Raw genomic sequence first — 25,989 nt, forward strand, 5'->3', positions numbered from 1 at the left:
CTTGAGCGAAAAGTAGAAAAAATTAATTATTGAACACACTTGAAACTAAATAAAGACGCTTTATTGAATGAAACTTCAGTAACAAACTTTTGTAGCCGAGAGATTGGTAATGACCAAAACTGTGAGCGAGCAGAGTGAAACAGAAACAGACAACAAAACAGTTCATACTTTTTAAAAAGTTTTAATTTCTTTAATGACATTGACAAAAATAACAGGAAAGTACTCAGTGTTTATGTGTAAAGTATTCATTAAATTAAGTGACTCAAGCAAATGAAAATATTGTACGCGTTACTTCAGCTTTATCATCTCTTGTCCTGTGCAGCGATTTGTTTAGAGCTTTATATAGTGTATGCATTTCTTCAGCTGTGTACTTTTTTTACAAGTTATAAACAAGATACTAATAAGTTTGTGTCAATCTACATGTTAAGCTGTCAATAAAACCAATAAATCCTGAAAATAATCCCCATGAAGTAATATTAGATAATATATTTGAGAAGAGAGTCATATGCTTTTTAATATAGGCCTTAATATAATCTATTTAAAACTTTAATTATTCGTATAATCATATATTTTCTTTACATAATAAAATACTGTATACACAAGGCAAGTTTTTTAAATTTTTTTCACAGCAGTTCACATTGGTTGTTAAACCCATGTCTCTTATGTATGGCTTTGAAATCAATAATCAAGACAAAATAACAGTTTTTTTGTTTAGCAGTGTGTTCAGTGAGTGAGTTAGTGTGTTTAGAATAGCAGACATGGTGGCAGAATAATGTGACAATGCATTCACACTTTGGTCACCGGGGGAGCCTCCTGAAACTGCCTCAGCAGCTTTCAGAAGACACACGTAGTTCATGATGACCTCATCCACCTTGGCTACCACCTCGTGCCGTTCACTGTCGGTGCTCAGGCCTTCTACTAGTGACATGCAGGCTTGCGTTAGGCAGCACAGAGTGTGGAAGCTGTGCGTCAGCGTGAGCAGCAGCTCTTCTGGGCTACTGTACTCCACCGCCATCTGACTGCAGGCGCTGCTCAGCACTTTGGCCTGCATGAGAAGCAGCTGGGCGAACGTTTCCATGTCAGCCTCGCTGACCTCAGGCATGGCAATTCTGGAAGGCTGGCCTACACTTGAACGCAACACACCAATCATCTCTAAGGCATCCTTCCGTGCAAGTGCGAACCCCGTGTGAAGGCTGTAGGTTTTTCCTTTCATTGAGTTAATGTGAGCAAGCCGATCTTTGAGGCTCATGTTCTTCATATATGAGGCCATTTTGCTCCATTCAGCTTTGTAGTTTCTCAAGATAGTGTTTTCCTTGCCATAGAAAGAAACTGAGCTGTCAAAGTGCAGATCATGTGAGGTTATCTCTCCACCTTCATCACCGGCATGAGTATTCGACTTTCTCCTGAGGAAGCAGTGACTGAACGGCCCACGGCACTTCCATGCACCTGTATCCAGCCTCGGTGCTGTTTGCTCGGGCATCAACAGAGAGGCTCCTCTTAGCAGCTGTTCACCAGTTGAATTACAGGCAACTGAACCTTGGGACAAGCTCGTGGGTAAGGTTTTGGCAGAAAATGTCATCTGCTCTTTTGGGGGATCTTGAAACTGTAAATTCTGACTATCATTCTTCCCTGTAAGTATGGCTTTGGTCTTTTCAAACAGTACTTCTAAGCTCCTGGAACCTGGCATTAAGGTACTCCAGCTCCTCCTGAGCATCCGAACCCTTCGCAGCTTCCGGAGGCTGCCTGTTGTTGGGTCACATGAAGATCCGCTTGAGGGAAAAGCCAGGGTGTGTGGGTCAGGCTCAGGGCTGGCCTGTGTTAGCCGTTTGGGCTCTGTGCTACTTTGTAATGATGAAGGTGACATGATTGTGGTGGTGGTACTGGTCTCATTACAGAGAGCTAAAGATGACTCTTTCCCAGCCTTCTTCAGCTGTGTGCAAGCTACACTAGGGGTAGTAGGAAAACAAAGAGAACTGTTAAGCATCTACCTTAACATTAACACAATGTTCTTCAGTCTCACTGTATTATTGGTTCCAGTGATAGAAAAGACATATAGTGCACAATTAAGAAGGAATCTCTTAATCCTGGTGTAACTGATGGAAAATGTTATAGAGACATATTATCAATCTAGTCCATATGAGAATATCATAACAGCTAGTTAGCTTAGCATTGCAAAAGACTTTGGAGACAAGGAAATTGGCTCACCAAGCTCAGTCCAAAGGCAACAAAATGTACTTATGAGCAATCATGAAAAACTTAGCTTACATTAATACTTTGTTTCTTGTTTGATGAAGCTGTACAAAGTGCAGAAAGTCAAGAGGTAACATTTAGGACAATAACTTATAGATGTATTCATACTTTCTCCTTGTCTCCGATCTTTACGGTAAGCTAAGCCAACAAAGCGATGTGAAGCAACAGATATAAGAGTAGCATCAGTTGTAATATTACTGCAAGCGGAATGCGATTAAGATTAATACCCAATATGTCGAGTGGTTCGTTTAAGAAAAAAGTGCAATGTATATTGGCAAGTAATTTCAAACACATAAAAACAACAACATATTTATCCTCTGCTTGTATGTAGCTATGCTTATTGATCTGATTGTCAAATTTCCTAAATTTTGAAACATCTTTATATGTTGCAGTCCAAAGTACAGGCAAAATAGATTATGTGTGTTGTTCTCATAGCCATAATAAATGTCTAAAAGGAAAATTAAAATCAGCAAGTGCATATAACACCAAGCAGTTCACAGATATCAGTGTTTGTATTAAAAAATACTGTAAAATCTCATATGTATTTCCATGGAAAGCCTTTAAAGGCCTATGGACTATCCAGTTTAGTTTTTAATAGATCATCCTGACTGATATCTTGGGCTGTTATGGAATATCACAATTACATCAATGTCAGCATGTGTGTTGTCCAGTGGACTGACGTGAATACTGCCGAAAAGATGCCCACAGAAATTTGGTGTCAAGACACCCAAGTTTGTTCTGACTCCATAATTTCAGCAATGACTGCAGCACATGAAGCAGACTGTCATCACAGTTGAGCGGATATGCAGAGTCAAAGAGTGTCATCACAGTAAAAGGCGAACTATTTTGTCAAATATGTTAGGGGAAGTTATTAAAAACCTGCAGTGACCCAGAAGTCCTGTATTGTCAGACACTGGTAAGACTGCTTCTTGTTACATTTATATATTGCAATCTCTTAGTGCTGTGTGTGTTATAAGCAAAATTTGATTCCCTTCTGGTTATACAGATGAGGGGTAGAAAAAGATATCATTGACACAAAAGCAAAATCTATCTATAGGCATCTGCCTTGAAAGTAAGTCAGGCAAAGTTTTGTTTGTTATTTTGGTAATTTGTGTAACCTGAGGATTTCAAACAAATTCTCAACCTTAGATTTGCCTGTTTTGATGAACTGTCTTAAAGGTTGATCTTACCAGGTTACAGATTAGAGGTTCACCCTCCTGTTTAAGTTTACCTGTGGTTTCTTTTATCTTGGGCATTCTGTGACTGCTGTCCCGTGTAATTCCAAACCCAGGCTCAGCACTGGTAGCTGCATGGATCTTCCTCAGCAGGGTGGGGTCCATGGGGTGGCTGACCTTCCCTTGCCCGTGGGCCCCATAAGCCTTCTCCTCCGCAGTGACATAACTCAGCCCCTTGAGCGAAGATTCGGACAGTACATGCATATTGTCTGTGGCACAAAGGGGAGAGTCCATAGGGGTGACACAGCTGCTGCTCCCTGTGCTACAGCCTGCATCTATTGAGGAACACTGCGAGCTTTGGAGAGAATGAATGCCTTCGCTTTGAATTGATGACATGCGCTTGCTCACGTGGTATTCATATAACCGTGAGACATCTGGCTCCGACTGTGGAAGCTTCGTTTGCTGCCGCTCATTATCCTGTGAAGCAGCGTCGCCCTGTGCAGGGACGGGCCCTTTGGATGGGGAGATGAGATGGGCATTTAACTGTTGGCTTCTTTCATCTAAGTCCTGCTTCTCTCCCTTTGCTGTCAACCTGTCTGCGTGGGAAGCCTGTGAGTCACTCACACATTCTGGAGCGAGATTCTCAGCCATTTTGTTTCCAGGCACTCTCTGGTGCCATTTTTGATGCCTGTCTTTAAAATGAGTTCGCCCCAGATCAAGTTGGTTCATGTAATAGGAATCTCTCACAGTGAAAGCGTTATATTTCCCAACAAGATGAGGGAGCTCCTCCTTCGCTGAGTCTTGAGAAGCCGTGTTTGATTTGTCAGAATCGCAGGACTCTCCCTGGATTCTGCTCTCAGTCTCTCTCTGTTTTCCTCTCTGCCTGCTCATTAGAGAGCCAATGTGCATCTTAGTGAAGTATTCACTCACGGATTTTATTTCCATTGTCTCTGGCTCCATCTCGCCGCCATTCGAGTGAAATATCTGTGAGGAGGTGACAGAGGAGGATTTGGCCTCCTCCTCCTGTTGCTCCTGGGGTTTGTACTGCATAGCTCCTGCTCCACCATCACTGGGCGCACTCACCTCGGTCTTTTCCTCACTCATGGCGTGGTATCCTTCTGCCATGGCTACATGCATTCTCAGGTGGTTCTCTGAGTGTCTCTGAGCAGTGGCCAGCTCAGAGCTCTCTGTCATCTCTGAGGAGTTGGTCTCATTGCCAGAATCAGAAGAATCCGGACTAAATGCTCTCGATATTTCTACACCTGTGTACAAAAGAAAGACAAAAACCTCATTAAGAAATTCATTTGAGGCAAATGGAATATATCACAAGCCTGCAAGAGAGTAACAAATAATTATACGGATGATAGTGTAAATTACCGTGTAAATGATAGCTAATGTTAACTCGGGAATAACACATTTAGTAATAAATATAAATCATTACACAACAACATTCCACATAAGAGTCTTTAAAATATTCAAGTGTTGATTATGCATCTAATTAAAAACTAAGTAAGAAAGTAAATTAAAAAATAAATAAATCAATTCAATCAATCACACATCAGTCAATCAATCAATCATTCAAACAATAAAGACATGAGTTAATCCCAAAACAGCACTGGAATTATAAAAATATACACATCTGCATGTATTTTTTTTGTCATGTGAAAAATGCTTTTTTACAATTCTAAAAATATTTTTTAAAAATGACAAAATTATTGATACCCCTTAAAAATTTAAATTGTTGGAATTCTGCAATATATTTATATTGTAAGCATATACGTGTTTTCAGAGTTTGATGCTTTATAGCACTTTTGAAAATGGTCAGATGAGACACGAATAACTGTGTCAGTATAGGCAATGACTACCAGACTGTTTCCAAGCAGGTTAATGTCATGCTGGAATTATTATTAATAACTTTAAGATCTATGGGACTGTAGCCAATCACCCTGAACCAGGCAGCAGGTGGAAAACCGACTCAACAGAAGGAGTAGTCTGTATGGTGGGTGAGAAACCACAGAAAACTTAACATACACACAAGCTGTCTTCCAGGTAAAATGGTATCTGGTCAAATGTAAATGATTTTCTAACTGAAAGTGGGGGATCACGGAAGAATACCCAGGAAAGCCCCATTTCTGAAAGAGAAACTTAAATACATGGAACTTGCTAAAACGCTTCTAAGTGATGCCGAGTCATACTGTTTCCGAGGGGATTTCCTTTAGACAAATGGAAGTAAATTACAGCTTTCACAAAAGAAAAGATGAGGCTTTAAAAGAAAAAAAAGCACCATCATCATTGTGAGGTATGGGAAAGGGTCCAGTGCAGACATTTGATATGAGACTGCTTTGTTACATCTACCATGACAGGTTATGTTGACACTAATTTAAAAAAGCAGATTATTGAGGCTTTTAGGAGCAAAACATTAGCTGTAGCAGTATCAGAGAGCTCTGTCTCAGTCCCAGGTCATGGCTTTTCGAAGGCATAATGGCTCAAAAACATGCATCTAAAAGTAAAACATAAAAGAGAATGAAATATTAGGTTGTTCTAAAGCGGCCTGCTGAGAGTCCTGATGGTAAGCTGATTGAACATCCACAGATAAAATAAACAACTGAAGGAAAGCACCTGTGAAACCTAAGAGAACAGGAACAGAAATCGAAACTAACTGCTGAGAAGTGTTAAGGCTGCAAAAAGTTCCTGCCAAAAAAAGAAACTGCTGACTTAAATCGATATATTTGCCAATCTCGACTGATTAAAAAAAATCGTCTTTACATTTGAGGGTACCAATAATTTTGGTGACGTCTATAGACGGCTATTTAAGATGATCTATTTTCTGTTATTTCTAATAACCAACAAAGCTTTCACGCTGTGTACTGTGCAGTTGTGAAAACAAATGGGTCCACAAAACAGGAATGAATCTCAAACTGACACAATAATGAACACAAATGTCTTTTCTCTCTCTCAAATGAATGAAGAAATACTCACAAATGGAAACATAGAACAAAATGGGCTTTATTGAAAAAAAAAAAAAGACCAACAAATCAAAATGAATGGCTGGAACATGTGTAATGTTAATGGATGAATGTTACAATAGTATAAGGAGAACCTGTGCTACTCTCTGACTGTGCTGGACTCTGTTCCTCAGATGCAGCGAGGGCTTCGAGTGCCTGTAAGGTGGATACCACTGCATCATCCAGTGGCTTCCCGGGCCCCTCTGCTCCATGGGTGGGTACTGAATCTATGAGGGACACTGGGATATCATTGCAGGCCCCGTGGGCCCTTATCCCAGCCCCCTGCTGCTCCTCCTCATCAGAGCTGTCCCTGAAACCAGGAGGAGGAGCAGCAATGGCCATGTTAAGAGAGTGCAGCAGTACGTCATTGTCCTCCTCGTCATTACCCTCCGGTGGGGGAGGGAGGGAGGTCAAGTCAATGATGTCATCGCTGGACCCTGAGAGCGAGAGCAACGTAGGCTTGTCAATGTCACTCATCACCATGTCTTCCTCACAGCTGATGTCATCCTCGTCCTCTGCGTCATCTGTTGTCTCAGCGTAGCAGATATCATGCAGCAGTGGCTCCTCGATGCACTCAGTAGGACCAAAGATTTTGGTAGAGTACTGATACCCATCCTCTATCATCCTATAGTCATCCTCGAGACGTCTGTACATGGGGCTGTGATTGTCTAAAATCTCTGGGCCTTCATCCATCAGTCTCTGGTAGCCCAGATTTTGGGGGTTTACGCTGTCCAAGGGTGGGTCTCCAAAAATGAAGGACACCTTTGCACTTCTGGAGGAGTCTTGGGGTTTGGGTCTTGGGACATTCATATATGTTTGGGAACATGAGACTCTGCAGCACTCCACTCTCTCTGCATGGTGAATTGAGTGCTGGGGTTGGTGGATCTCAGTTATGTAGACTGGCTGGCCTTCACATCTGCCACGATCGAGGTAATCGCACTCTTGGTCAGAATATTCTTGGCTGCATCTCTGGTTGTTTCTGTCCTCGCCTCCTTTGTGGGGTGTACTATATGTACACTCAATGGGTTGGTAGTTCTGCTTTGCTCTCGTGGCGTGACCTGCAAAGAGGAAGCAAGACTTGATACAAGTCTATATAAAAACACCCAATTCTGATGAGTCATCTTGCGATCAGTTTTAGGCATACTTGTTTCCATGCTGTCGGTGTTTTTGGCCACGTTGAAGATGGAGCGTCGAGAGTCCACCAGCAATCTGTAGTAGCCAGCAGTCAAACAGGCCAGATTCATTGCGTCAACAGACTCCATTAGGAGAGTGATGGGCTGTGAAAGATGCACACAATCAGACAAAGGGAACAAAATAAATGGCACTAGTTGGTGGTAAAATTAGATTATAATGACTGCAGAGCAGGCTTGCTGTTGTTAGGGTTAAAGCAGAAAGTATTTGTGAAACAACATATTGTTCTCCTTTTAAAGAGGCAGAAATTTTGTTAACCTTTACATCCAGAACATGTAGTTCCACTCGAACCCTGTTTTCATCTTCTGTGTACATCTCAATGCGGTTGACATGACTAAAGTCTGCCAGAAGAGCCACCAAGTTGGTTTTGGTGTTAATCACATGACTGATGCCATATTTCGGCCCCACCAGCAAAGTTACTTCTGTGTGCTTCTCGCCTTGCTGTAAAGAGGAAGAAGGAGGCACCGTAACTACCACTGCCGTTATGTAAATTAGCACAATGTGGAACAGGGTGAAACCAGTGAGAGGTGACAAGAAAGTTTTACTCACGACTAGTGTTGATTTAAAGACGCGTCCTCCATAAAGCCTCAAATCACTGAGATACTTTAGATAGTGGACCTTTGCTTGCAAAGCAGTTAGCTGAATGGAGTAAAAAATAAATAGTATAAGGCACAAGCTGAAAATGCTTAAATTAGTTAGGTTAAAAAAAAGTGCAACACAGTCTGATCTACACAACAGCCCCGAATGATTTATTTCAAGTATTTAATACTCCACTAGGTGGAAGCCAAGAGTCAGATCTGGTGCAAGGAAAAGAGGAAGATGAATAGCCATACACTTGCAGAGAATAGACAAAAAGAGGAAAGCAGAAGCACAGTCTACCTTTTTACCAGGCGGCACCAGGTTTTGGTTGGTCTTGAGGATGTGAGTGAGAGCTTTTTTGATGTTTTTTTCTTTCATGCTAGACAGCACTGCGGGAGGCAGGAACAGCGCCAGACCCCACTCCTTCCTGCAGATGCGCAAAAACAAAAATGAAAAAAAAGGTCACTCATCCACTACGACAAACAGTCAATTAATCATTCTTTTCCTGTGATTGATTTACCCAGAGGCGGTGCGGGAGTTTATGGATAGGGTGCAGTCAAAATGATCATCTAACCAGAGATGTATCTTTTGATGTTGCAGCAGTGCTTGTGAGGTCATTATATCATTTTATTGTTTGAGTGGGCTTAAGTTTAAGTGTGATTTACAGCTGGTAGAAGCAAAATAGGCTTTCAATTAGATGACATGTAGTAAAACATATGTAAAACCCAATCTACTTACTCAATATACTTCAGGGAAACTTTCTGGGACTGTTTGGTATTGATGGTTAGTATATACATCTGCAGAGCAGCCAGACGGAGAGCCATGTCGTATTTCAGCTCTGACCCAAATCTCTCTAATACCACATCATTACAGCTCTGGAGAAGACACAGACAGGGAGAGGTTACACTTCAGTCACAATTGTCGTCATGCTTAAACAAGGCCCTAATATTGTCTAAAATAACATAAATAATGTTTAATTCAATCTAATTATTATGTATTATGTGTATCTCCTGATATTTACCTGAACATATAGGTACTCAAATGCTACTGCATCTCTTCTAAGCAGGTCTACAGGATCCTTTGGGACAAAAGTGATCCGAAAAAAGCACTTCATTTTGTGGGACCCTGGCCTCTGCGTCACCTAGAGGACAAGTCAAAGATAAGGAAGGTCCTATTAGTCATTAAGTGCTTATTTCCCCAAGTACATTGTTGTACTTTCAGATAAGTACATGTGAAAAAATCCATTACATGCAAAAAATAAAATACAATAGGGTACTATGTAACATTTACAGTCATTTAATTAATAGTTTAACATTTTTGAAAAAGTTAAATATGTCTTTGTCAAAGACTTTGGTCAAAAACATTCTGATAGCTATACGTAAAATATTTAAGTGGAGCCAGGAGATGTTTAGCTTAGTTTGGTGTAAAGACTATGAAGTTGACCAAATGAACACATTTTGTTAAATCAATACAAATATAAGTGTTGCAATTTCTTTTCTAGGATTGTTTTATCATCTTTATTTTTAACTTATAAAAGAGATACACTTTGGACTGCGTACTGACGCTCTGTTTAATGGCACCCGTCTCACCTGAGTTAGCATCTCCTGCTCATGCAGGAGCATGAGTTTGCTGGCAGATCCCTCAGCTCTCTGCTCGAGCATCAGAGAGAAGTGCTCGATGCTCTTAATAGATAGCTTTTCTTGCAGGGTCAAAATGACGTCCTGTCATATAAACAATGTCATGGTTAATACAACAAGCAAACTGTGCAGATGCAGCAGCTTTCTCATGCGCAGCTCAGTGTCATAGCTATAGATCATTTTCACAGCTTAGCTTATGCAAAAAACATGAGTGTTATTGAACAATCAGAATTTTTAACTGAAGTAGAAGAAAAATAATTTGGGGAAAAAGGAAAAATAGCTAATTAAAATACATTTTCTGCTTGGAATCATATTTTCACTTGAAAGGTTTTGAAGGCTGTGCTGAAGAGAGGATTTTCCACTTTATAATGTACATTCAATATTTAAAATGAACATCACTTAAGGTTACGCAACAGCATTTCATAGTGAAGGGGCGCTCTTCCACCACCTACCTTAATGGATGTGGTGCTGTCAAATTTAAATGATTTAGTTTGCCCGTTTTCCAGGTACACCTTCAGAACATTTGGCATGAAAAGAAGGGAGTTGTCCTTCACAGTTTCCTGAGGATATAATATAACATACGTGATTAACAGATTTGACTTTTTCTAAGTGAAAGTTAGCTAATTTGATAATCCACTGTGGTGCATTAGCTGGGGTTGGGTGGGAAATTTTTAACTGGAAGACACACTCAAGGAAATCAAAGAAAAGATAAAACATTTTGAGAAACATACTTTTATGAGGTGATAAAAAGAGATTCACACCACTGTATAGAATGAATGTACTGCCAGGAGACAGTTGACTTAGCTTTATGTAAAGACTAAATGTGGTAAAAGTAAACCTGGCTCTGTGCAATGCTAACACAACTTCTTCCACCTACTTCTATAGCTCGCTGTTCATCTCGCAATAGTACAAAGACTTCAGGAGGTGAATATTTCCTAACAAAGAAATGAAGTGTAACATAACGCTCTTTAAAAAATGTATCAGTTTTACATTGTAGTTTTTGAATATTTAAAGCAAGAAGGAGGTAACTTGTAAGTTGGTGAGATTGTTTTTTAAGGTAGAGCTTCTTATTTACAGCTAAATGTCACTCACAAGCATATGCATGACAGTCACCCTAATACTTTTTTGTTTTTTTTTATTTCAAAATGGTGTGCCAGCTGTTGTAACAAATATGTGACTAATGATGTTTGTTTACATTTAATTTTCTCTTCTATAACATTTTTAAGCCAACAGAGTTCTGGCATTTAGAGTCAGAATAATACTGACATTTTACTTTACCTAACCCTAACCCAACAGTGTTTCCCCTTTTTTGTCAATGTTCTGTCTTTCAGTCATAAAGAATTTCATTTTACGGTTTGGGATTTCTAATATCTCTAAAAAAAAAAAAACCTTCCAGCCTTAAGAATTCAAGTCTGCTTCTGCCATCTTCTATTCAAAGCGCCAATGTGTAACATATGAATTAGTGTTCAATGTGACTTACTGGGACCTGTCCATTGATGATGACCTCTTCAGCGAATCGGACTTTAACAGGATTAGTCTTTAACTTGGCCTTTTTGGCTGCGCTGATGAATGCCGATTTGGGTGACTTTTAGAGGAAAAGAAGGTGGAAAAACAGGCATTAAAATGTGTGTGGTTTTTTTCACTTCACAAAATTCAAGGGCATGCTTCCTTCTTGAAACATGACACCCTCCTATTACTCTCTCTTTGATGATGCAATTAAGGTGGCACTGTGCAAAGGGATAAGAGAGAGGACACCCTCATGTCATTGAGCCTGCAAAGAAACCCCTGGTAAACAGAAGTAATTACAGACAGGATTATAAGAGCTCGGTCCTCAAAGTATTGTACACTGCTTTTCTGCAGCCGCAATCCTTGCTGTTCCTAAAGGCTTGTCGTGTTCAGGACTGAGCAAAGTGCATAAACAAAATGCATGATGACTGGATGAAATCTGAACTATAATAAACATTACGATTACTGTTTCATTGTATACAGTTTTCTACCACACAAGACATAGCACAGGTCTTGTGTCAAAATACAGTTTATATTTTGATTTTTCCTTTCCCTTGTTGTGAACATGCACTGACGGTTTGGTCTATTTTTGGAGGGAATCCAAGCATAAATCCATTCCCACTGAATTATTATGTGAACTGTAAACAAAGGCTGAATATATGCTCCTGGCACTGTGTGTTCACCGCCATCTGGTGCTCTGTGACTCTAGTAAATGCTGGAGTGGCAGGTTCACATGAGGTTCTGTGAGGATCTAACACTACAACACGAGAAAACTTGGAAAGATTGCAGCAATCAGACTCCCCGTGAGTTCACTGGGCTCTAACACTTAGCCCAGGCATTACCGATGCTGTGCCAGAACTAACATATGGCATGATTAATGGCTTGTTTGCACAGAGTCAACAAAATAATCACCTCCAAATGCACATATAGCCAAGTGGAATGTATCGGATTTCATTCATAAGGAGGACAGGGAAACTTACTGGGTACGGCTGAACAACAGTTAGCAATATGGACTCCTTGCAGCTCCTGCGGGATAAAAGCAACAAAAAAAATAATGAAAGGTTAAGTTTCAATAAATTTAGAAGTTTTTTATGAACAACACAATTAATACAGTCAGAAAAGAGCAGAACGAACACAGTTTCAAAGTGGTGCACCTGGCAGTCCTGTCTTGGCACCATTGTGCTGAGCTTTGCTGCAGAGAAGAAGCCTATTCAAGGCCACGGGAGCTGTAGAGGAGTGGCCACATGGGCACTTTTCCCTGTACTAATGTACTGTTTACAGACTGCAGCACAGGTCACGCAAGGACCAAAGGCTCAGTGCCAGCTTCTCAGCTGTGTGAATGAAATTAATCTAATGAGACGCTTGAAGAAACAACAACACCAGCATACAGCTAAATGAAGCAGGTGGCTAGAGTAATGTTATATTGCTTTATCTATCCAGCTATGATATTTGATTTTTGAGCATATCAGAATAAGATAAAGAAATACAGTGATGGTATGCTTAGAGTGCTTTATGTTTTTTGCAGTTATCAACAGTATCTCCATAGGCAGTAAACTGTTTTATATATTTTAGAGCAGAAATTTTAAGTAAAGACAGTGCAATGAACTACAATATGTCATTTTGTACAAAAAGTATTAAATCTTTGGATGTTTGGGTGTTTTTATTAAAGTTAATTAAGAGTGCTGTATTACCTGACAAGGTCGATAACCCTCTCTCTGGGTGCTGAACTGACTGCCTCATCATTAATCATGATGATCTCGTCCCCTGGGATCAGTTTGCCTTCTGATGGACCCCCTGCCAAAACACACCAAAAAAAGACTTAATGGTCCAAACTTTGCACGGTCCTACCTTCTTTTTTTTTTTTTTCCTGTCTTGGGCCTCAAAGCTCTAATGAATGCTTTCTCATTGAGGACTGTTCAAATCAATGAATTATCGACGTAAACTACAGTCTCACTGGGTTTTCCTCTTAGCCACATTTTAGGAGGCTTTCATCTCGTGTTGATATAGTAACAGTCATGGATTGAATGAGTCACTGTGTTGTGGTAGAGTCCACTGTGTAGCTGGATTGTGCTACCTGGCGTGACTGAGCGAACCACCACAGGTTTCTCACTGCCTGCTACGAATCCAAAGCCAAGCACTGGGTCTCGCCTCATCTCCACCTTCCGGGGCGCTGGCGGAACAAACTTGTCTCCGTCCAGACGAACTTCCTCCAGGGAGTTGCTCTGGGAGACGTGGCTGTGGGGATAAAAAGGATATTAACTGTTTTTGTCAGGGCAGGGTGGTTTTGATTGATCCTAAATAACCTTTGCTGGTTATTAGTAATCTTGACATTTTTATAAAAATAAATAAATGCAATTTACAGACCATAAAAATAAGCCAGTAGATTAATAGCAGCGTCTCTAATTGTTAAATGCTTAATATAACCACTAAAATGAATGTCCTCTGAGAAACAATGACAGCTCTTACAAGAGATAGCTATTGAAAAATTAAAATGGGAGGACAGACATCAACTGCACTGTATACAAAACTGTAATTTCTTCCAAATACCCACAATGTTTAAAAACAAAATGCCACATATTGTTTCAGAATAACGAACGTGTACAATGCTGCAGAAATAGAGCGTGTGGGCGATGCTAATCAGGCTCCAATGTTTGTATTCTCACATTGTAATGCCTCACAAAGAATCTGTACTTCTCACACCGTTGTGTTAAATGTGTTAAATAATAAGCATGTGTTTCCTTGCCAGACTAATAAAGATCCAGGACAGTTATAATATAGAGTGCCATGTCAGTGAATTTTCCTCCAGACATTGCATTTTTTTCTTACAGCAATGTTCCATCCTTTGTGATACAGTCGGACAATGTAAATATTGATGCATTCGAAGAACAAAATATTAGGTCTTACGTAGAGTCTCATTCTTTTGCATGAGTGGGGACTTACACGTCTGGCAGAATTATGTTGCATTACCTCTCTCGAGCATGAAATACTGTAGCAGCCAGTACGTTTATTACCTGCAAAGACTCATGCAAATTTAAAGGGTTTAGGCTTAAACATGAATTTATTCTTATGATGTCATGATGTTTAGATCTATACTGTTGTGGATGCACGTTGTGAACGCGGTTTCTATGGTCTGTGTGGCTGAGAACATTGTTAGGGTTTAGCTAATGGGCCACCATGATCGAGAGTGCTGAGGTGATTAATCTAGCCTGCTTTCATTATTCACAGGGGTTGTTACAGTAAAATATTATACGAAATAGTTTGCTGTAGCTCTGCAGTGCATCCAAAAAAGCTTAATTCAGAATACATGTAGGCTGTGAACCTGCTCAGCATGAGAAATGGTGTTTGATTAGCTACATAGATGCAGTACCTTACCATTTTAGAGCAATAAACTTTTGTTGTAGATGACAGGCGCACAGTAAAACAGTTTCATTTTTAAGATTTACTCATATTGCTACCATTGATAGCTGGCTGCGAATCAAGACTCTAACCTTATCAAACGTTTTGCTTCAGTTACCATGGTAAAATGAATTTTCTCAATCTTTGTAAGAGAATCATCGTTATATTAGCTTTTTGAACTCAAAAGATGTGAAAAGCCAGCATGTACGTTTCACATATTCTGTGATCAGATTTTTTTAAATTTTTTTTACAGTGTTTCTCTGCTCTCCCTGGCTGCAAAAGCAGCAGCGGCAGCAACTCCATATGGTGCCAACAATGTTGGTTAATTAAAGCTGTGGGCAGACAGTGTGTAATTCACAGTTATTCTTGACACATGTACTGTTCACCAGTAAATACTAACAATTAATCTTTCACGGCACAAAGACACAGTGAGATCTGTCAGTTGCATTCCCAATGCAATGAAAAGGCAGCAACAGCAAGTTGCTGACAAGTTCAAAGATGTTAAATGACTGTCAACTGATATTTTGGAAGTGGAGGATTCAGCCGCTTCTTCCCAGGCTAATTAACATGTGATGTTCCATTAGGGTGAAATTCAGCTGCTGAACGGATAACAAAAGAAAACCAAAATGGTTTTGTGTTTTTCTTTGTTTGTTTGTTTGTTTGTTAGTAGTAGCAGCCTAGTCCTAAACTAGAATTGAATTCTTTCGTGTACCTTTACACAACATTTCAGATAGAGGATATTTTTCTACATGAAGTTGTAATTCTAATATAAAAGTCTATAAACTGGTTCTATAAATCATTCTCAATGGCACACTGATTCACGGTTGGTCAAGATTTTTGTATGATTTGTGTATGTATGCACTGTATACTAATTAACATTGACTGTGCTATATTATGCTGTGGCCATTATACATGTATTTGCAATTAGGAGACTATCGTGTTTGTTTAAAAAAAAAGAAATTACAGCTTCAAGTCTTCCACTGGCAATTAAAAGTTGCAAAGCCAACCAACATACAGTTATCCCATATTACACTACAAAATCAACAGACTGAATACCATTTTGCATCTACATTTTAAAAATAATTGATTAAATGACCAAACAAACACAGGGACCTCTTGTCCTGGTGGTGTGATACAGTAGTATTGGCAGGCAGAACGACTGTGGGCAGAATGTGCAAAGTCTGATGTAACAAGACTGAAAACCGAAGCTTAGTTAAAAATAATGAGTCCCATTATGTCAACTACTTGTATCGTGGACCTGGCCATTTTTTTCTAAAATCTATTTGCTTCTGCACAATCATTCCACGTTTACTTAAAATCATTAAAAGGGCAAAATGTATTTGGTTATTTTATAGCTAATTAGGAAAATGTATCTGTCACATCTACTTCCCTAGATAGGTAGTCTTTTTAAACAGAGATATTACATTTCTTTGTACAGATTGTTTAATACATTTTATTTCAGTTTGCAAACATATAATCTTAAATTCTCCCACGACTCAGGAGTATAGAATATTCCATAAATTATTAAGTGATGCATTTAAAAGAAATTCAAATAAGCTTTTTATAAACTGCAGCATTTACAAGACTTACGAATTAACCGTATGCTGGCCTCCTTAGCTTCTTAACCTCGAAATTTCCTCTTAAAGTCATGCATTTTGTCCCTGCCTTTAATACCCCAAAGCATTGACTGAAACATTTTGTCTGTCATCATATGACAACTACAGTTATTACATACTGTATCGCAAAAAGGAACATTTAGTTTGAATTTATGTGTCAGTTTTATCTCAGGAATGACAACCTCAGCAGATTGTGCACAAATCAAAACCATATGGACCTGTGCATTCAGGAAGAATGCTGCCGCCTCCTCTCCATGGCCACCTGCTAAACATGGCTAGAGTCCCATTGTGCGGACAGCCATGCATCCACTGGTCTGTAATCATACCCATTAGCTGCTAGTGTAGCTCTACCGCATAGTGCACAAGCTGCACTGTGAGCTAAACAAAAAGCGACAGGAAGAAATGCTGGGCCGATTCTCACTATTGCAGTCTAATTTTGGCCTAAAAGGTCATCAACAAAAATCCCAATAACACCCTCCCATCTCAGGTTCAGTTACATGAATGAGTTAATGTAACTCATTTAACTCTCCACTTGTGTCAAAACATATCTCTATATTGTTGTAGCTGCTTTAAATGACACGACATTAATAATTGTATGTCAATCTGTTCATATTGTCTGGTAAATGCTTTATTCATGTGCTCATCCCACACAGACTAGACATGTATTCCACTGAGAAATACAACAGTTTAGCATAGGCAGCTAAGAGGCTTGACAAACTAAGATAGCCACTTGATTATTTATGAATCTTCCTTAAATTTAGAAAGGAAAGGCTGGAACCAAAACAGCCTCCACGATCTGCCTCTTGCAGACACACTCTGCATCCTGCACTTTCACTGCTCCTTACTTCTTATATAACTCCTCTGACATCACGCTTCTCATGCCATAACCCGTGTGTGACAAGCGCATACCTCCTATTCATATATTAAATAAACATTTGTTGTTGTTTTTTTACCACAACTGGAAGACGTATCTGTATTACAAAACCTGCTGTGCTAATAATGTACTCGTTACATCCCATAATATTCAATAAGAAGAATTAAAACTCCTATGAACAAATGAAAGCAGAGAATATTTTTCCAGAAACGGTTAGTATAGATTAGGTTGTTAAAAGCATGTCTAATTTGTGTTTTGACGAAATAGTAAAAATCCCGACCAAATCAACATAACAGCAACACTTGTTACACTACTGCACACGCAAACACACGAAGAGCCAGTGAAGAGTTTCTTTTTACCTGTCAGTACAGATTTCCACAAGTGCCAGTTAAGAAGGATCAATTACGCTGATAACACTATAACCCTGCATCCTCTGAGGAATGTGAAGACTCTCAGATCAAAACAAGCCCATGCACAGGTGAATTTCTTCATCGTCATCATCAACAACAACAGCAGCATGCACACACTTGCGCTCTCAAAAGCCCTCTTCTGCATTTGGGAGACTGCATGAGGAGTATTGTGGGTGTGTGTGAGAGCGTGAGAGAGAGTGAGAGTAGGCAGGGGCAGAGTGTGCGCAGCAGCGGAGGGAGCAGAAAATCAGTATTCTGAATGCACAGATGGAGACAGTGTGGAGGCAGTGACGTGGCTGGAATAATCACAGGTTGGCAAAGCGTCTGAAACATCTGGAACAGAGCGAGCTCCCCCTCACTTTCTTTAAACATAGGGCACTTACTTGATGTAGCAGTCACGCCCCTCTCTGTTGGTGCCCATGTCCCATCCATTTGGGGGTCCCTGTGAAGCACTCCAGGTCCCTGAAGGGGGCGGCCAGCCTGAGGATTTGGTCCTGTGGCTGCGGAGGCAGAAAGAGGAGTCAAATCAAGCTTAGCTCCACTTTTTGTAAACATTTGTGGTTTCATTAAAACCTGTGCAAAAATGGTCAGATCGGCTAGTCTAACGGCAGAGTAACTAAAAACAGAGATTTTTGAATCTTAATGGAATAAATAAATTGCACAGATAAAAAGCGATTCAGCCCAAGTGATAAGAGATTGTCCGATTCCTGCGCGATAAACAATGTTCCATAGTCACTGTTCACTGAGTGCATACAAATCAAATTAATTACGTAAGCTCGACACACAGGCGGAGTTGTCATGGCTCACTCTTGTGCTTTGAGAGGCATGAAATTGGTTTTATTTCTAGATGTCAGTACATTCTTTATAAAAGAAGCCCAGGGGAATTCTGTCATGAAGTACTTATTTGATTTGCTCAACGCCAAGACGATTTGATAAAGTTTATCGGAGAATATAACCAGCCATAACCGCCATCCTCAAAACAGTTCATTTTAGCCTATTATCTGGAAGACAGCAGCAGTCTAAATCTCGGTTTCAGCTGATTTTCTGATTCTTACCAGCAAAACAAAGTTCTGCACAGTTAGAAGTTGGCAGAGTGAAGGTGTTCACGAGAACCGTAATTGGTCAAAATGCTTCCATCTGTCTTTTCCTCTGCATCCCATTTCTTTTGTTCCCTCTATCTCTGTCTTTGTGTCTGCACACTGGTGATGGTATGAAAGCAGTGGCAGTAAGTTGTGTCACTTCAAAGGCTTGTCTGCCGTGTAACAGGGCTCTTCGCATTCATTATTCAAAGCCCCTCTTTCTTTCTCTCTAAATGTTTCCCCAGTTACTGTACCAATGATAATAAAATGCGTGCGAGGTGTGCTTGTGTCTGTATGAAAGAGTGCGTCCTAGTGGGCGTGTGTGTGTATGCACATGTCTATTTCATGAGATCTTGATAAAGTATTACCATTTCATCAACACGTGTAAGCTGAAAGAAAGGCCACAAAACACTGCAAAGCTAGTTGGTGCAAACAGGTAGTCCACGACAAAGTAATGCAATAAAAGCTGGAGCACAGTTCTCAAGTCAGCTACCCTAATAAAAACACACATCTGAGTGCTGTTGGATGCATTAAGTCATATTTAATTCATTTCAAAAATTGAATTCTGCAGTGAAAATGGTGTTTTTCCTTTGGGTACCACATTTTACGTCTGCTTGTGAAGCAATGTGATTTACTTTAACAATGCAGTGGTGTGTTTTGGCGTTATTAGTGTTTCCACACAGATATGGATTTATTTGACCTACAGTACATTAGCTGGGAACAGGCCTCGATGGTGTATATTTAGAACATTTCCTGCAGCTCATATGATGTGTGTGGACACAACTAGATACTGTCTGACGCTGTTGGAGCCACCTCATTGACGAGTCCTCTTTGTACCCACCATTGTACTAGCAGCCATTTTAACACAGGCATTGTCTGATGTTGAAGATTTATACATTTTTCTCAGGAGATGTTCAAAAAATCCAACAAGTGCATAATATTGTAAAATTATGATATTTTTTCCCAACACTACATCGTCAGCAGTGATCTGCTTGACATTTTTTCCAAAGGTCTACACCACAATTAAGTGTATTACTTACAGTTCCAGATGCGGTGCCTTCAAAATATATGACTGAAGTAATGATTTGCTCCAAAAAATCCATTTCCTAACTCTATGCCACAATGTATCAGCAGCATAGTGATAGATACTGTGATCTTTGATTTCTTTTGTCTGCAGACAGGAGGACCATTATGCCACTACGTCGCAGCGCTCCAGCTTAACAAAGCGTCTGAAAAGGTTCACCCACTGGTGGACAGTGAAACCGATCTTCCTCAGTGAGCATCAATAAATAATGCCTCCACAGTCACATCGGACTAAGTAATCAAGCGCTAAGTAGGCAAGCCATGCTGCACAATTCATGAACAGGTTACCCAAGAGTCAGAGTGAGGACAATTAGAACAAGAATTTGGGAGGCAAAATGTAGGCTTTCTCAGAGCATAAATTACACTAAAACCACAAAATGCACAGAGGCCTTTTTTGTATTTTGTGCATGCTTTTGGATTGAGCTCATGTTATTAGATTGAGCTCATGTAGCAGCCAAAAACATTTTTTAAAAGAGCGCCAAAGGAACACTTAAAAGGAATAGGGAAATTAGGCTCTCCTCATGAAAAACTTTGCTAACACAGAAAATAACATCAGGGTTTTATAATCTAAACTAGATAAATGCAACAGAATGTTGCTCAATTGTGAATTTGCCTTGTTTTCAGAAATTAAAAGAGCAGATGTTCCAGTCAGCAGTTGGATTGTTCTGTCCTGGTGATGGCAAAAAGATCACTTTTCAGTGCCTCATAGGAAAAAAGCATGAACAGTGTGACCCTTGCTTAATCACAGGAGTTCACTTTCACTTCATAGAAGCAATCCAGTGTTATATGAATGCTGAAGTCCTATTTATGTAGGGAGTAACTATGCATTATAAACAAGCAACAACTAAGAAGAGCATTCCAACACAGGCATTCCAGTTAGTTTAAATAATTTACTTTGACAATCTTGATGAGGGTTGGCTATGTGAAACCACGTTCTGGTGCCACACGTGGGCCATTATGCATACAGAGAAAAAAAGAAAAGTAATTATTCATGAGGTATTTGTGGTATTCAAGATACACGCACACACACACACACACACACACACACACACACACACACACACACACACACACACACACACACACACACACATATATAGATATAGATATACATATAGATGTGTTTTTGCTCTCACAAGTCTATTTTGCAACAAAGATTCCTGTTTGGAAGCAGCAGCCAAATTTTACTGATGTTTATGTGCCATTTCCCAGGGGGCCCGAACCTATTGCATTTCCTTTTTGTTTCCTACACATTTCCCAGCATGCACCAGGCAAGAGAAAGCGAATATCCCCAGGTTGAGAGAGCCATACTAATTTCCTTTGCATATGCCATCTTGAATAAATCATCACATTGTTCAGCAGCCAGATTAGTGTGATACAGGGATTCTGTCTTACAGCATTTACTGTATTAAAAAAGCATTTTTCTCTCAGCACACCGTTCAGACAAAGACTCTTAAAGACACAAGTTTCATATATTCCCACGATCAAAATGACCTTGCTAGCAGCATTAAAACAATTTTATAGCTATTATTCTAAGATCAACAGTGGGGTCAATCTAACAATAAGTGGGTCTTTTTGTTCAACTCTACCTGCTTGACAAAAAGGGGAGTGTTACAAATATGATTCGAGGCACACTGTGAAGAGGCACTGATTCTGCTTTCTCAGTGCTCTTGATTTAAACAGACAGTTATGCATAGATAGACCACTAATGTGATTCTGTTTGGATATGAAATCAGTGGAGAGACAGCAGACGAGATGACCATCTCCTGGGAGAGAGCCCAGGGAGTAGAGCAGAGTGGCTCAGACAGAGTGGAACCACTCTGATTAAAGGCCCTATTCCTTTGCTCCTCTTTTAGAGACTGCCTCTTGTTTCAGTAAACATCTGCCCTCTGCTCGACTTGCCAAACCACCACCTTGGCTCTAATTCTTTGATCGATACGAAAGCACAAAAGAGCACGGTCCAGCCTGTGATTTATATTGTGTGCTGCTGTATACGCACCAAAATTAAAATGAAGGCTATTGCTACGGAACTACTAATCTTTGAACAAACTGCTCGCTTTTATGTACATAAATGCTTTCTTTGCTGCTCCACATTGCATCTATTTGACGTCACAGAAGAAATCACTGTTTTTCTACTCTGCAAGAAATGACTTTCCCATGACCACATCGCATTAACGCAGCCAAAAATCAAACTGCCTGGGTGATTAAAATTTCTTCTCTGTCCCATATAATGCCATTATACAATAATATTGAAATTGTCTGCACAATAACACTCACTCCAGAATAAGAGTGTCTGTTTTCCCCATTACTCTAAATGAATATTGTATTTCTGTGTTTGTCTTCGTAAGCACTGATATTGTTGCCATGGGCAACCGCACTATCCTGAGCAGCTCTCTGGTGCCTCTATATAGAAATGTTTTTTGGTTAGTTAATCTCCTCTGGGTGGGTATAAAAAAGCATCTGGGAAACAGCCCACCCACTGTGATCCCCCTGCTATGTTACAGTGAGTAAAGGAACCTCGATGTCCCACTGTTTACCTGTTAAATGACAAAACACCATTATCTTACAAAAGAGCTACTATTTGAAAGCTGGATATAGTCTGCAGTAGCACTTAAAATGTAGGAAACACAGAGCATATCACTAAATATCTAATCAGAATCTTAATGTGCATGATTGCATACACACAATGCGTTTCCCAGCCGAGTAGTAGACCTTACTACATTTGATTGAATTGGTTGAAATGATAAATCCAGCAGTAAAAGATATTCAAAGCTAAACAAAGAAATCTGTGTTTTTTGTTATTACACTGCATTTCCCCCAGCCATCCTTTGTGCTATAGCTCTCTATAGAAAGCATTAACCAAATATAGTGATGAACTTACCCTGTGGGTGCTGAACTAGACATGAATGCTCCTGCACCTCTTTGTGCTACTCACTGCTTTTACGCTAAAAGCTCTACAGCACGCAACATAATAAATAGTTGCCTAAGACCTCATCCACCAGCCAGCTGGCTACCATTTCTGACCCAGAGTCCTTTCTGCTCTACTCTTCCCTGAGAGCTTCTGATTTGAACGCTAAGTATGACAGATCTTTTGGTCTGTGTGTACTCTGATGAACATTTAGGCTAATCAATTTGTGTCCAGACCAGTGATTTCCTGTGAATAAAGTTTGCAGTCAAAACATGTTGAACAATGGCTCACATTATAGATTTTTTTTTTGGGAAAACACAGCCAGAAATGATCCAAGTGAGCAGCACAAGCATGAAGTCACACAGTCCAAGTAAATTAGCTTTAGCTGTTGTTCTGCATTACTTGGTTGCGGGAAAACATGCACATTTAATGAACATAGCCATCATTTATATAAGAGTGACTAAATATAGCTCCAACAAGATGCAGTGAACAATATTCTAGCTGTTTTTTTCATATATGAGCATGCTCAGCAAACAGCTACAGATTGCTGTACACCTTTTAGCAACCCAGTTGATTCAGGAAAGCCCTGTCTGCCTATCGCTGCTGCTTATATTTAGAGAAAATCAAAAGTGTAACTGTAATTTCCAGGAAAATAAGTTCTTAAAAGCTAAAGAAAAGCAGCAACTTCAAAGAGGACATCATTGCTTTGTATCTTGTTACAAAACCTTAAACAAGTGGAAATGCTAGCTTGATTTTTAAAACAACAGAGAAAGAAGAAAATGAAAGCTATATCAACCCTTTGTTTCTGATAGCAGACACATCTGGGGGTGTTGCAAGGCAGGAGGAAGAGACAATGAGGGGAGCCTTTCTTGCCTTTCTTGTAGCTCTCTGAATAAATACAGTGGGTTTCGCTGTGAAATACAGACTCGTGCTGACTTAAATTCCTAATGGTAGATGAGAGGGAGACAAACATCAGCAACAACAAAGGGAGGGGAATGCTTCTGTAGAAGTGGTAACTCATAGTCAGGGTTAGCATTGTGTGGCATTATTAACAGTGACAGGATGCAGTGATGGTGGTGGTCCACTGGGAGCCGCATCATTGCTGCCATGGAGGGATACTAAATAGAAAGCAGTGTTTCTGTACGACGATGGAAAATCACTGCTACCTGTTTGATTTCCAGCTGAAATGTTATGAAAAAGGGCCTCGTAAATAAACCGAATACTGAGGTGCAACGCTAGTATTTTTGATGCATGTCTTTTTCCATAAACAAAGAACTAATGAAAAATTGCCAGTGCAGTTCAGTGATGACTCATAAGTGAAATGATACGCTCCTAATATACATTTCTGTGACACACAGTAGCTTGTTTAATGTATCTTGTTTGTGATCAGCTGTTCTTCTCATCAGTGGTCCGTGGTGCCTCTAATGGAGCCAAATCCCCTAGGAGGATTAATGTCCACTGGGGGAGATCAACTCAATCTAGCAGACCCATGTGCGCGCAAGGTGAGGTGTAAGCCCCGTCGACGAATGAATTCCTCAGGACTTATTTTAATCTATGCTTTGCATTATCATTGCTTCTAATGACTTCTTCTAAAACAAAACCAATATGAAACTATGAATCTGTCACAAATGAAAATGACCCACATGAAGGAAGTAAATGTGTAAACCGAAATGTGCTGTCTTTTAATTTTAATTGCAAAGTGTCATGATTTAAACGGCTCTTTAGCAACTGTAAATGTTCTTCCTGTTCAGGGCACAGGTATTTTGATTTTAAAGATAAAAAACCACTCATATGTCATAACTCTAGGCAGAATTAAAACATTTGAGAAAGCTATGATCAGTACCCTAAACTGACTCAAAATGAAAATGACTTAAAACTCTGCTGAGAACTAGCAATCACTGCTATGACTCAATTTCCTGGAATAATCTGAAATTTTGCAACATCCTCTGCTGCTTCTTCTCATGTTTCATAATATCTATGGTTACCTTATATTACATAATACTCGAGCAGTAACCGTGTCCACTGTCTGCAATATTTATGAACTTAGATACGTACAGTTTAGACACATGAATCGCATCACCAATTGCATCCACCCCCACTGCCATCTCTCTCACTTGCTCATTCATTTCACATCATACGTGACTGCACAACTTGCTCTCTTGAACAAATCAATAACTCAGCATTTTTAATAACACTTTCAACATGTGATCTGAATCATGCCTTTGAACATACAAAACGCCGGCTGCTACAGAACGAACAGGCAAATCCACAGACTGGCAAATTCATAGCAGCATTCGTTGGACTCACCCTGACAGCTTTGGCATCTTCACAAAGCTGAACACATCCATGTGTGCTGCAGACTGCAGTCAAGGCTACAGATTCACCATCTACTTCACTCCGGCCCCATTATCCCTCACACTCTTTGGCAATAGAGAATAAATAATTTAAGGGGGAAAAAGTGGAGCTTCCACAAGTCAGGAGGAGAGATTAGTCCTGTTGTCTGTGCTTCTGCATGGCTGAGTGATTCCCGTGTCCTCGCCTCAGCAACACAAATCCATAGCCCATGGAAAAGGATCTGGCAGTGCAGCTTCCCCTGGTTACATCCTTCAAAGCATGCCTCTGTTAGCTGCGTTAAGCCACCTTCATTTAATTTCCATCGCGCTGGAATGATGTGCAGGAGCCGCACAGTAACAACAGCTTTGGAGAGAGGCAGAGAGAGCCAGAGCGAGGGGCAGAGGGAGGGAGGGACATGTATGGCGGTGGTTGTGGGTGATGAGAGTGGAAAGAGGAATGTGAGAGGATTTGTGATGTTTGTGTGTGTGCTTAGTAGCAAAGGCACAAGAATTTCTAGTTAAGGATGGATCTGGATTCTAAGAATTGCTCGAAAAACAGTCTGATCAAGCTACATGTGGGTCTTTCCATAAAGCGAGAAAAGGTTGAAAAGAGCAGGAAGGATTAAATAAAAGCTGGCAACGCATCATGTGCACATTATATGCAACAGAGGAGTAGCAAGAGCAGCTGAAGAGTTGTGAGGACCTTATGTGTCCCCTCCCCAGATGAGGTCTCTGCATCACAGCTGCACATTATAATTCCTATACTGTACAGTGCATTTGTTTTGACCTTTCAAACCAGTTCGGCAGCTAAATGCTCACTCTAATTGATGCAATTCATGTGAGGTCAAACATTTTAATAGTATCGTCCAATTCAAATAAATAAAGAGTTAATGCACTTATCTTAAAAGAAAAGCATGACTTTAACATGTCATGATAACAGGATCTGT

At 40.0% G+C, this 25,989-nt stretch overlaps 1 protein-coding gene across 2 annotated transcripts; it reads right to left on the reverse strand.

Moving 5' to 3' along the window:
* Positions 1-39: 39 nt before the first annotated feature.
* LOC146690783 (FERM and PDZ domain-containing protein 4-like) lies at positions 40-25,470 on the reverse strand. 2 transcript variants are annotated; one of them, XM_085433875.1, is made up of 17 exons: positions 25,017-25,470; positions 18,023-18,139; positions 13,418-13,578; positions 13,035-13,137; positions 12,324-12,369; positions 11,318-11,422; positions 10,290-10,397; positions 9,790-9,921; positions 9,222-9,341; positions 8,939-9,075; positions 8,501-8,627; positions 8,171-8,260; positions 7,880-8,062; positions 7,575-7,707; positions 6,526-7,488; positions 3,482-4,687; positions 40-1,941 (listed from the first exon to the last, which is right to left on the reverse strand). In XM_085433875.1, exons 1-17 carry the CDS (start codon positions 25,055-25,057, stop codon positions 686-688), a joined length of 5,028 nt encoding a protein of 1,675 aa, XP_085290001.1. In that variant the 5' UTR covers positions 25,058-25,470; the 3' UTR covers positions 40-685. The 2 variants fall into 2 exon arrangements, with proteins under 2 accessions (XP_085290001.1, XP_085290002.1); XM_085433876.1 differs by lacking the exons at positions 18,023-18,139; positions 25,017-25,470 and adding an exon at positions 17,589-17,798.
* Positions 25,471-25,989: the final 519 nt, after the last annotated feature.

This window comes from Copadichromis virginalis, linkage group LG16, assembly GCF_057382275.1.
Source record: "Copadichromis virginalis isolate Kocher_CV1m ecotype Utaka linkage group LG16, C_Virginalis_male_GT1.1, whole genome shotgun sequence".
NCBI lineage: Eukaryota > Metazoa > Chordata > Actinopteri > Cichliformes > Cichlidae > Copadichromis > Copadichromis virginalis.